Source organism: Aulonocara sp. 'chitande type north' Nkhata Bay, linkage group LG13, assembly GCF_057382095.1.
Source record: "Aulonocara sp. 'chitande type north' Nkhata Bay isolate Kocher_YH1m ecotype deep benthic linkage group LG13, A_spYH_male_GT1.1, whole genome shotgun sequence".
Taxonomy (NCBI): domain Eukaryota; kingdom Metazoa; phylum Chordata; class Actinopteri; order Cichliformes; family Cichlidae; genus Aulonocara; species Aulonocara sp. 'chitande type north' Nkhata Bay.
Genome location: NC_141356.1, coordinates 18473969 through 18487244, shown reverse-complemented (window position 1 = coordinate 18487244; position 13276 = coordinate 18473969). Strand labels below are relative to the sequence as shown.

The following is a 13276-nucleotide window of genomic DNA, read 5'->3' as shown; positions in this document are numbered from 1 at the left end:
TTTTGGTGCAAATAAAGGGTACTACAGGCAGTGTTACCCGAAAGTAACCCCAACCTTAAACCACTTCAAAAATCACACCCCCGAGGGAAACACATTCCAGGTTCAGCCCTCACTGAAGAAAAGCTTAGAAAGTTATCCGTTTGACAGAATGGCTGGCCTGCATCCAAGGATAACTCAACCATTAAGCAGAGCAGCTCTGACCGGACAGTTCAAAGTTTACAGATGAAATAGTCCTTAATGTTGTAATCCGGGCTAATTCTGGTGTAGGTTCTTCTTTCCAGTGGCACCACTTCTCTTATGACTTATGCACCAGTTATCACAGAAAGCCAGATCAAGATGTGAAATATAAAAAGTATGTTATATTATTCTACAGTAACATTTTATCATGGTCATTTTCAGAATTTCTGATTAGTTTTTCTCATATCACTCACAGATACAAACCTCAATACATACTATACATCTGCAGGGGTACATCTAACCAAAAGAAGTTATTCTGTCTTATCTTTTTGAACTTGATTTTTCATCCTACAGAATAACAACTGATAATATTTATTCTCTGATAAGTCGTTCAAACAGATTGCAATGTCATTCTATAATAATAAAAACTTTTTTATGGGTTGATTTCTGTCCATCAGTGAGTAAAGTGTAGCAGTACTATAAAAATATTGTGACAAAGTAACAATGAAAGAACTTTAAATATCAGAGCATAATTAAATATATTTCAATACTCACATCACTTTTTAAAAAGATTGCAATGCATTAGAACAACATGTAACAGTTTTCTTAGTAAGCAAACAAAACCAAGCACTTATTAAAAATATGTGTACATATAGTGTATTTGAGATCTCATAAGGGAGGAGATTAATATAGAACAAGCTTGTAACAGGTTAAAGTGACAAAAAATCCACTGAAAACCAAGAATTATGTCATCAGCCTTTGTCTCTCCCAAATAGTCTCTAACAGACTCACGCAATGCTGTCATGCTTACTTATAAACAAAGGCATTCAAAAGTCCATGTGGTCACTCCGCAAGCATCTCCACAGAGCAGTAACGAGATTTACCATGACAGCCACACTCAGCCATAACAAACCCAGTGGCTTTCACTGAATGCTTAAGTATGGCTGGGAATCAGCTGTGCACGACAGCATTACTGACTGCTATGTCCATGTAATTAAGAGTAATTCTACATATATTGTAATGCCTAGATATTCCCAGTACCAACAAATAAAATTAAACTAAAACTTACCAGGCTTCTTCTCATTTATGAGTTTCATAATGGTGTAATATATCGTCTCACGGTGTGAACAAAATAATAATAACAACTGAAAAACGTTAAAAACTGTATCTCCGCAGAAAGTCTTCAGTCCCGGAGATCAGAAAATACTTAGCTCGTTGAATAAAACGAGACTTTCACACATTCTCTGTTAAAACTTCCAACTTTACCCGGATGAACCTACTCCCATCATCAGAACATACTCGGTAAATAATGGGGCGGGACTGCTGCTCATTCGCCCTGACTCTTGTAGACAAGAGTCCAATGCTTATTGGCTGCGGTAAACCAGGCCCACTTATCAGGAGCTTTTTCACCACCAGAAACGACCAATCACAGCGTTCCAAATGCAACCTGAGGGTTCATTAAAAACAAAAGGGGGTCTCCCTGGCGACGGCAGGGCTTGAAGATTGGACAGAACAGTTCGAAACGCATTCTGATCGGACACCAGTATGATCTGAAGCAGATAACACAGTTATAATAAATTATTAATCGTTAACAATGAGGCAGAACTCGTGCTGAGTGACAGCGTTTCCATTCCTGTCATTGCAACACTGCACGATTGTGCAAACACCGGCCGGTTGGTATTGCATTTACCCGGCTCATGTTTGGCACAAATGACAGCAGATACAGAAAAATCATGTCAGAACGAAAAAAAAAATCAACTTACGGGGTCTGTGTTTTCGCACCGACTCGGTCCTCCTCCGTAGTCTGCACCTCTTGGCCGGGGACCCGTTGCACTCTGCATCATCCCCGCGGTGCAGATGATGCATGTTTTCAAAAGTGCCGCTGCCGCTGGGTACGGTGCTTGAGCCGAATGCATTGCTGCTGCTGCTGCTGCTGCAACAGCTGCCGTTAGTGGCCACCATGACATGACTGTGAAAAACCTTCTGGCTCTGCCCATTGTTAACATGAAAGGGTCCCGAAGCTCCTTTCTTATCCACCATTGACTTGGCTTTATCCATGGCAGCAGCTACCCTAGCCGAACGTAGCTTAGCATCTGTGAGGGAAACAAAACGTAAGAGCCCCAGCCGCTAGCAGTGTCTATCCCGGCTACTTTAGCTTAGCCAGCTAATACTAGCCCGTCTTCCAACGTAATGAGGCAGTCTAGCGACCAGCTAACGTCTAAATATAACGTATTTTAATCTAAAGTATGTGGCTAAATTGTGTCGTATATTTTACTATAATGTCCGTAAAAACAAAACTGCGAACAGCTGCTAAAATACAGTGTTTCCCTTGAGGTCACTCGCGGTCATTTCCCTAAACTGAGATCCTGGCAGGCAGCAGCAGCCGGCGCGCGTGTGTGTCGGTGGACTGCTACGTCACATCAGCTCCTCCAGTCAAGGCCTGAACCTGTTCACCTCCTCTAACCGGTTTCCTCTGCTTTTTGCAGGAGATGCACCGCAATTCTTCGCTTTAACACAGAGACATGCAAGAATGGACTCATTCCCCGTCGCCTTCGATGCAACAATGAACTGCGGCCGCTCCCTGCTGGTTTACTCTTCACTAAAGTCTACAGTACCACTCCGTGCAGCGGTGGGCGCTTTATTTATAAGCGTCGCCGTTGGCCGTCATCCTCATTCCCCGTAGTCCTCTCCACGCGTGATGCGCGCACAAAGCTGCCAGTCAATGTATCAGTCATGAAAATGAACCGTAGTGACCCTGAAGTTGCATGCAAAAAAACGCACATCCAACTGAAAAATCTGTCTTTTGAGCAGTGTTTTTTGTTTGTTTATTTGTTTGTTTATTTTTTGCCGCAGAATAATTTAAAATCATTATCTGATATTTTTTATTATTATGCCCCTCTTATAATCCATTTCCTACAAACTTTATTTAAAAAAATAATCTATAATAAATAGCCAGAAAAAATCATTTACGTAAGACATTGGGGCAAAGAGAAAACAATGGACAGAACATTATATAATGAGCACGGTTCAGATAAGATACAAAGGTCAAACAGCAATATCAGCTTGAAAAAAGAAACTACAGACTAGAGCAACTAATACGGACGGCAAACCAGAAAGACGGTTTGTAAAGGTCTTAAAAGAAATGCATAAAATATCCCATTACAGACACATCACCACAAACTGATATCATTACGTGATAAATACAATGAAAGGTTTAAAATACATAAATAAAATATGCTACAATTGGACTCCCTATAATTTTAGAAGCCATACACAGAGCATTTAGAACAGTCTCAGTCACGTGTATATATTGATACAAGTTATAGCAGTCCCTCTTTCACTCTTTGAAATACTATAGTTACACTATAATTGAGACCACCATGCCACAATAAACAAGCATATCTCAAAATTCCCATTATGTGGCCAGCTAGTTTAAGATAAAGCCAAACTATCTTACCCCCCCAAATTGATGGAGTCTTGTACTGCTGCCATCTTCTGGTTAAATGGTGCTTTGGTTATACTGAGCTTACAATGATTAATTAAAACGAAACAAATTATAATAACCAAAAAGAAGAAAACTAACGCCAAAAATACAAACTAACGTAAAATTACACATTTGTAAACAACAAAAGCAAAAATAAAATGAGCAAACCCACTGTTGAAACTACAAGTGACATAATGTAACATGGACTGATATGGACCAAAAACAAAAGGAAACAAACAAAAAAACACCATATACCATGCAGTAACTGTTAGGTATATTATTTTACTGGCTGCACCATATTGTTGTAGTATAGGTTTAAAAGACATCCGGGTAACCAAGACTTGGTAGGAATCCGGTCAACCTTATATAAAAATCTCTTAACAGGGTTGAGTTCAGTCATTACCCAGCCAATTAGTTGAAGCTCACTATGCCTTAAGGCTCTTCTCTACTCTTCTTATGTCCATGTGTCCATAACATACTGACCTGAATGTGGTTTATCAGATTTTTTCCCTCACAGTAAATGTTCACAGAAAAGGGAAACAATCAGTTTTATCTACTAAGGTAGTCTATTTAAAATATCAAAACTGTTCCCATTGGTGTCATGCTCCCTGTTATACAGTTTATAAATCTGGGTTTTTTCCTCTGACTGTGGTGGACCTCTAACCCACAAAGTTACATAAACAAAAATATATGCTGTCTGAATGTAGCCTTTGGCAAAGATTCAGTGTTGTTTCAAAATTTCTGTTGAAATCACACTAGCTTAACAAATATAGTCATTTAACTGCCTATAATCTTATTATAAAACAGGATTCATTTAGCAAAGAAAAAAATATTTTAAATCGGCACTTAAGCAAAAGTTCTAAATCTGAAGAAATCTGCCAGGTTTATGTAGAAACTGGAAAGTTGCAGCTTTACAGAAATGTTTTGGGCCCCTACTTAAATTCCTCTACAGCAAACACAAATCTGTGTTAACAGGATTAAAATGTGATTAATTTTTTAAATAGTTATTTTATTTCTCAAAGTAGTTTTGGCTTGTGCAAAGGTGCCACAACCCTCCTCTGCACATGTCCAAACCATCTCAGCCTTGTCTCTCCAACTTTGTCTCCAAACCACTCAACCCGAGCTGTCCCTCTGATATGTTCCTTTCTAATCGTGTCCACTCTGGTCAAACCAATGACTGTATAAAAGATCTTTTATACAGTCATTGGGTCAAACCCAGTGAAAACCTCAACATCTTCAATTCTGCCACCTGTCTTTTTTTCAGTGCCGCTGTCCACAAAACCATGCATCATAGCAAGTATCACTGCCATCTTGTAAACTCATCCACGATCATTGTTACACCTGTCTCTCTCTCTCATTCACATATCTGTTTTGTGTTCTACTGGCTTTCATTCATCTTCTCTGCAGAGCATACCTTCACCTCTCCAGGTTCCTGTTCTTTGGCTCTTCTTTGGCTCTCGGAGGAGGCGGACGCATCTTTCCCCCTCTCCCTCCCTTATCTTCCCTGCTGGTGCTTCTGTGTTTGTCTCGTCTCGTCTAACTCTTACCCTCAAAGAGTTTCTCAGTCTTGTTCTCTAAAACCTAAAGAATTATGGATTTGATCAACTGGTCCTGTAATGGAATTGACACCCTGCTGGGCTTGGGAGAGCCCAATTGTCCTGCAGAGACGTTTGCTGCCGGATACTTGATGGTCGGTTGCGTCGTGTGTCTGGCAACGCTCTCGATGAAGGACATTGAACGACATCTACCAATTTGGAACCACGATAACAGAGTTCAGGCTGATTGGAGCTGGCTTGGACCTGGCTTATCGAAGAACAAGAAGCGGACAGATGTGGACACCGGATCAACTGGAGGCGCAATCGAAGATTGCAGCGGTCCCAGATCAGCTGTACACACTGGAATATTCTCCCATGTTACTTTTCTGTGTTTTATTGTGTTATGGTGTGTTGATATCTGTGCATTCCTGTATTATCCTTTTGTGTTACACATTTCGATGTTTTTTCCCCCCCCCCTTGCTACGTAGCCTGACCTGTCTCCCCAATGTGATGTTTGTGTATTGTATGTACGGTAGGCAAGGTCTGTCATCTCGGTTGTGGGCAAAAGACCTGCAACTGACAAATAAAGGCTATCTCATCTCTCATCTTCCTGTTCACCTGCTCCCTACTCTGACATTGTCTACAAACATTACAGTTCATGGAGACGCCAGCCTGACCTCATCTGTCAACCTGTCCATCACCACTGTAAACAAGAAGAGGCTCCGAGCTGATCCTTAATGTAATTTTACATGCTCTAAATAAAAACCATCCTCCGTGCAAAAACACAGTGATGAGGTGTGGTTGACTTTATTACTACTTGTGAAACATAGGTTGACTAACAATTATTGACCAACAACAATTAAACAAAAAGACACATGCTTTATAATTGACAGCAAAACCGACCCACCTAGTCATAGAAGTAACCGTGTAACTATGAATATTATCTTATATGTAGTGAAATCTTTTATTTAAAGTAGAGATGGACCGATCCGATATTACGTATCGGTATCGGTCCGATACTGACCTAAATTACTGGATCGGATATCGGAGAAAAATAAAAAATGTAATCCGATCCATTAAATATCACGAAAGCACCTCACAAAACTTGCAACACGCCATAACTCACCTCAGAACGTTAGCACGTCGGAGCAGTATGCATCACGTGATAGAGCGGCTGTGGCATGCGGGACCTGTCCGTGGTCTGGATAGCATTTGGAGCTTCGCTAGCAACCCGGCATTTCATCTCCGACAAAGTTATCCCGAGAGAAGTAAAGCAAGTGTGTAAGTCCATCTCTGAATGTTTGTAAAGCATTCCTGCCTTAAGCTTAACAAGCGACTGCCTCTCCTGCTGCTACTTCAATCATGAAACTGCTTAACGATCAGCTGATCGGCTTTTCTGTCGCGAGTCCGTGTCTCTAGTTTGCTTTTGGCCCACTTTGCACCAGAAAGAGGAAACCAGCGGCTGAACAACAGCAGCACGTTTAAGCTTGATCAGCTGTTGTTAGAATGTATTTAATATTACTTTCTACTCCAGGATCTTTTTCTATGTAGCTGACGCTGGTAACTGTGCAGGGGCGGATCTAGCAAAGTTTAGCCAGGGGGGCCGATTGTGCCCCCTTTTCCCTGTTAATGCCCTAAGACATACTTTTCTTTCTTATTCTCATTTAAAATGTCTAGCTTTTAATGAATAATTATCTGACACCCAAAGTTTTAATTTGATGTAAAATGAATAGAAGTCAATTACTGTATATAGTAACTATTAAGTCTAATATATATACCCTAGTAAGCTATAGTACTTTTTCCTTTGGGAAGGTACCATCTGTGCTAGGGCTGCTCAATTAATCGAATTTTAATCACGATTACGATCTGGGCTTTCAACGATCATTAAAAATGACTGAGCCGATTATTAGCCCCTCCCTCATTTATCCGCGACACCTTAAAGGCCGTCTGTGAAAATATTGTCGGGCATAAACCGGTCTGTGGCGCAAAAAAGGGTGGAGACCGCTGATTAAGAGGACCCGAGGGAAGCTCGGAAAGCTAAGCAGAAGTTATTTGGAGAGTGACTGCCGTTGGTTGAAAAGAGAGTTTAAAAAAAAAAAAAACTTCAGTGGTGTTGCACACCATTTTATATTATTTTTTTAAAGTTATTGTTAACCCTTTAAAGCCGGTCAGAGCAGCACGCTCCGTTTTGCGTAACTATTTTTAAATCCCTGTAGAATCTGAACCGTGTAAGCTAGCGCAATAATTTGTTTTGCATATGAAACCGGAGGAGTTGTACTTACATCTGATGCCATCAGCTTGTCCTAGGTCACGGTTTTGTTCCACATATAGCTTTGCAAAAATTGCATAAAAAGTGCTTGCAGGAACAAAAACATAATATTCCAGAAACACGCTTTGCCGTTCCTATCAGCTGTTCGTAACACTTCCCACAGTAAAATGATGCACATGCTGTTTTCTTTGCAAATTTGCATCATAGGATTGTTTTTTGTTTTTCCTGCAGTATATAAAAATTGCTGTATCGCCAAAATAAAACTATGAAGACACTCAAAATAAATTTCCTGTGGTGGGAAACTATTTTTTTTGCAACTTTATTGTATTTAAAGTTTTGAGGGATAAACCTCTTAAATTTCTCCAAGTAGAAATATATGTAAACAAAACAAAAGCGATTTTCAATTTTTTTTGTAGTTTATTGCACTTTTTTGCAATTTATGTAATTACTATGGACTTAATGCATACATATTATTAAAATATGGGCTATAACAGTTGTATTGATGTATAGCAACTTGAAATGCTCCCACAAATGGCACTACAACATGTAAAAAAAAAAATAATATAAGCTCTGGTGGACTTGGTTCTATGGTAGGTCTTAAAGGGTTAAATAAATATCGTCAAATAATCGTGATCTCAATTTCAGTGAAAATAATCGTGATGATCATTTTTGCCATAATCGAGCAGCCCTAATCTGTGCAGTCTGCAATTTTGTTGAAGAAAGATCCATCCATCCATCCATCCATCCATCCATCTTCATCCGCTTTGTCCGGGGCCGGGTCGCGGGGGCAGCAGCCTAAGCAAAGAGGCCCAGACCTCCCTCTCCCCAGCCACCTCCTCCAGCTTATCCGGGGGAATACCAAGGCGTTCCCAGGCCAGCCGAGAGATATAATCTCTCCAGCGTGTCCTGGGTCTGCCCCGGGGCCTCCTCCCGGTGGGACATGCCTGGAACACCTCACCCAGGAGGCGCCCAGGGGGCATCCTTGTCAGATGCCCGAACCACCTCAGCTGGCTCCTTTCGATGTGGAGCAGCAGCTGCTCTACTCTGAGCCCCTCCCGGATGGCCGAACTTCTCACCCTATCTCTAAGGGAGAGGCCAGCCACCCTTCGGAGGAAGCTCATTTCTGCCGCTTGTATCCGCGATCTCGTTCTTTCGGTCACTACCCACAGCTCGTGGCCATAGGTGAGGGTAGGGACGTAGATCGACCGGTAAATTGAGAGCTTCGCTTTTACACTCAGCTCCCTCTTCACCACGACGGACCGGTGCAGCGTCCGCATTACTGCAGCTGCAGCCCCAATCCGTCTGTCGATCTCCGGCTCCCTTCTCCCATCACTCGCGAACAAGACCCCGAGATACTTGAACTCCTCCACTTGTGGCAGGAACTCATCCCCGACCCAGAGTGGGCACTCCACCCTTTTCCGGCTGAGAACCATGGCCTCAGATTTGGAGGTGCTGATCCTCATTCCCGCTGCTTCACACTCGGCTGCGAACCGTTCCAGTGCGAGCTGGAGGCCTTCACCCGATGAAGCCAACAGAACCACATCATCTGCAAAAATCAGAGATGAGATTCTGAGGCCACCAAAGCGAAAGCCCTCCGCCACTTGGCTGCGCCTAGAAATCCTGTCCATAAAAATTATGAACAGAACCGGAGACAAAGGGCAGCCCTGGCGAAGCCCATCACCCACCGGGAACGAGTCCGACTTATTGCCGGCAATGCGAACCAAGCTCTTGCAACGGTTGTACCTAAACGCGTAGTGAGGGTGTGCTGGGAACGTCTAGCAGAGGCCCCAGTCCGCGAGATCTTCAACGCACACCTCCGGCAGAGCTTCGACAGCATTCCGAGGGAGACTGGGGACATTGAGTCCGAATGGACCATGTTCAGAGTCTCCATTGCCGAAGCTGCTGCATTGAGCTGCGGCCGCAAGGTGGTGGGTGCCTGCCGTGGTGGTAATCCCCGAACCAAATGGTGGACACCAGAGGTGAAGGGAGCCACCAGGCTGAAGAAGGAGTCCTATCGGGCTTGGTTAGCCTGTGGGACTCCGGAGGCAGCCGACAGGTATCAACAGGCCAGGCGGAATGCGGCTCGGGCAGTGGCTGAAGCAAAAACTCGGGTGTGGGAGGAGTTCGGAGAGGCCATGGAAAAAGACTTTCGGACTGCCTCGAAGAGATTCTGGCAAACCGTCAGACGTCTCAGGAGGGGAAAGCGGTGCTCTACCTGCACTGTGTATAGTGACTGAGAAAATTGTCAGGCGGTGGAAGGAATACTTCGAGGACCTCCTTAATCCCACTGACACGTCTTCCGAGGAGGAAGCAGAGTCTGGGGATGAGGGGAATGACCCGCCAATTTCCGGGGGCGAGGTCACTGAGGCAGTTAAACAACTCCTTGGTGGCAGAGCCCCTGGTGTTGATGAGGTCCGCCCCGAGTATTTAATGGAGCGTGGAGATCAGGGGCAGTACCTGTGGACTGGCAGACCGGGGTGGTGGTCCCCATCTTTAAGAAAGGGGACCGGAGGGTGTGTTCCAACTACAGGGGGATCACACTCCTCAGCCTCCCTGGGAAAGTCTATGCCAGGGTGCTGGAAAGGAGAGTTCGTCCGTTAGTCGAACCTCGGATACAGGAGGAACAATGCGGTTTTCGTCCTGGTCGCGGAACACTGAAAGATGTTGAATCTATTTACCGTATTTCCCGGACTACAAAGCGCACCTGAATATTAGCCGCACAAGCTAAAATCAGGGGAAAATCCTGTTTTGTACATACATTAGCCGCACCTGACCAAAAGCCGCAGGTGTTTCAATATTGACTTATCATATGTAAGAGAATATGCACAAAGCGAATTGTCAGGAAAGAGATGGCTGTTTGGAGACACACCCCTTTTATTAATATTTTGAAAATCAAGTTATGGGTACATATTTGCACATGTGCTGTGCTTCATAAATGAGTAACAAATGTAGTACATAACAGTAACCTACAGCACACCAGAAAAATAGATTCAGACTACCTTTTAGGCTCAGGTGCAGTGACACGGCTTTAACAAGAAGAAAAGTCAGTCATTCACCACCATCTTCCTGCGCACTAAAACCACCAAAGTCCTCTTCTCCAGTGTCGGAAACGAACAGGCTCAGGATGGCTTCGTCATCCACTCTCAGCTTCTTTCCTTCGTTGTCACTTTCAAAACCAAAGATAATCCTCATTGTCATTGTCAGTCGAACACCCTCTGAAGGGCCGTGGCGGTGTCCTCCTCTTCATCATGCAGCAGTCCAGCCCTTCGAAATCCGTTGGTGATCGTGGATGTTTGCACACTTTTCCACGCTGTCAGAATCCACCGGTAGAGTTGAGCACAACTTGCTTTTCGCAAGTTTATCGCCGCTCGTCATCCACGACTCCCGCTGAACGCATAGCGCTACTTTGAAGTTTGTTTTTCGCGCTACTTGTACGGCACTATGTTGCCTGGCGGATGGACATGTGACCAACATACCACTCTTGAACCCCGATCCTTCCGCCAGGCAACGTAGTGCCGTACAACAGCGGAACAAACAAAACAAATCGTCTTACGATATCACAAAAATCATGGACAATCTATAGAAAAGCCGCACCTGACTAAAAGCCGCAGGGTTCAAAGCTTGTGCAAAAAGTAGCGGCTTATAGCCCGACAATTACGGTAATATTTCTTGAAAAAGAATTGATTTCTGTGCATTTTTTTTCACACTGCATCAAATTAAGGTTGATTACGTCGATTAAGCATCATGAGGTGGAGCGTGAGGGGTGGTAGAGTTGGATGTCTCGAGACCGGTCTTGGTCTGGAGACCACTTTTACGTGGTCTTGGTCTCGTCTTGGTCTCGACGGACTTTTGTCTTGGTCTCGGTCTTGGTCTCGACGGACATTTGTCTTGGTCTTGTCTTGGTCTCGACGGACTTTTGTCTTGGTCTCGGTCTTGGTCTGCTGTTTCGGTCCTGCGTTCTCAAATCGACATAGTGTTCGGGAGATTTGGAGTCAACCATCAGCGGAGCGGGGGGGGGGGTGGCTTACTGGGCTTAAGCCCGGGTCATTTTTTCAGAAGCATGGGGTCTTTTGGAGTGTAATTTTTTAGTTAGATGCCTGACTGACAACTGTATAAAACAAAAACAACACACGAAGCACAGAGCGCACCGTCGTAAATTCCCCCTAATTTTGGTATGATCCGAGCTCAGGCACTAGGCGACTGAGCACAGCACCCATGTGAGCGAGGGGGGAGAAGCTGCTACCTGCGAGTTTGCTGCAGACAGAGGAGAGCTTAAGTTTGACCAGGTACCAAAGCAAATCATTCGTACTGAACTAATAATGTAAATATGACGGTGTATCACAAAAGATTGATATCAAACTGATCACTTGGTTGCGTTACTTGCTCTTCGAGTGAATCAAAAAATGGATAAATAAAAAGCCGAACAGCAATGCTGATTTTTTAGAGAGTCTTAGCTTACATTTCATATTTTCAGTTGTTACCCTCCACGGCTAAACAAACTCTCTAAATCGGTTTCAATTGTGTACTGATGAACACAACAATGGACATAAGGAGCTTCTTTCAAAGAAAAAACTCAGGTAGATGTTATTTTATATATTATGCTTTGGATGTTGTTTAGTATATCTATGCAAAACAAGAGGAATTTCAATACACAGCAGTATATTCACAGTTGAAACCAGATATTTACATACACTTTAGGGAGAAAACATAAATTTTTTTTACTGCTAAACATCAATTTAGAGTAAACTTTTGTTTTAGATAAATAAATGTTGAAATATCTTTTGAATTAGTTGAATGTCAGAATAAAAAGAGGGAGCTGTCTATTTTAATCACTTTCATCAAATTTAGGAGTACATATACACTAAGTTTATTGTTAATTAATAAGAAACTCCAGACGATTCGATTCTGAGCTGAAGAAGTTTCTGATAGGTTAGTAGAGTCCATGTGAGTAAACTGGTGGCACAGCTGTGGATGCATATAAGGCAAAACACAGAGCCTGTTTCTGTGACATGGGAACATCAAGAGATGTCAACCAAAAGACCAGGAAAAGAACTGTGGAGCTCCATAAGTGTGGCTCAATTTTGAATACAATTTGGTGCCATTTGCAATTAAGAAATACAGATAGTTTCTCTCTTTACTCTCAAAGTTAACAAATATGTTTTTTATATTTATCAATCTAAAAAAATAAACATTTAGTCTGATTTGATGTTACAATTAAAAAGTGTTTGTGTTTTTATCTGAAGAGTGTGTAAATATCTGGTTTCCACTGTATTTGATGATGTTGGTGTTTGGCTTGATTGTCAGCACAAAGAGGGAGAGAGAGGAGCAGAGAGGGAGAGAGAGGAGCAGAGAGGGAGAGAGAGGAACAGAGAGGGAGAGAGAGAATGAGGACAGAACAGAGATGGAACAAGAGCAGGTGAGACACACATGTTAGTCAAATGGTTGTTTGCCAAAACTCATCAGAACATGTACCTAGTGTTTCTTTTTAGATACCATTTGTTACTTTTCAAATTCTATATTTATTAAGTTCTGCAGGCTTGTTTGCACAACAAGGCTAAATAATTATATAAACTTTTCTCAATCTAAATATTGTACTTTGGTAGAATTAAAAAATAAGTGTAGTGCAGGTCTATGATGATTTTTTAGTGCTACTATCATCTAGTTCTGATTCTGGTTCTGTCTTGGTTACTGTTGTAGTCCTGTTTTAATTCCGGATCAGTTCTGGGTCTGGTTGAATTGGGGTTTAGTCCCTGTGTCTTGATACAGGCCCGACTTTGTTCTGCCTTGCTGCTTAATTAAAAAACTAGTTTA

At 42.7% G+C, this 13276-nt stretch overlaps 1 protein-coding gene across 2 annotated transcripts in view; it reads right to left on the bottom strand.

Moving 5' to 3' along the window:
- The window catches only part of pank1a (pantothenate kinase 1a), a 32449-nt gene extending 29588 nt beyond the window's left edge, over positions 1–2861 (bottom strand). Inside the window, exon 1 of one of the 2 annotated variants that reach the window (XM_086258963.1) lies at positions 1941–2861. In XM_086258963.1, coding sequence (XP_086115089.1) covers positions 1941–2235 — 295 coding nt within the window. In that variant the 5' untranslated portion in view covers positions 2236–2861. Of the gene's footprint in view, positions 1–1246; positions 1555–1940 lie in introns of those variants that run through there. The other variant, XM_086258964.1, reaches the window with a different exon arrangement.
- Positions 2862–13276: the final 10415 nt, after the last annotated feature.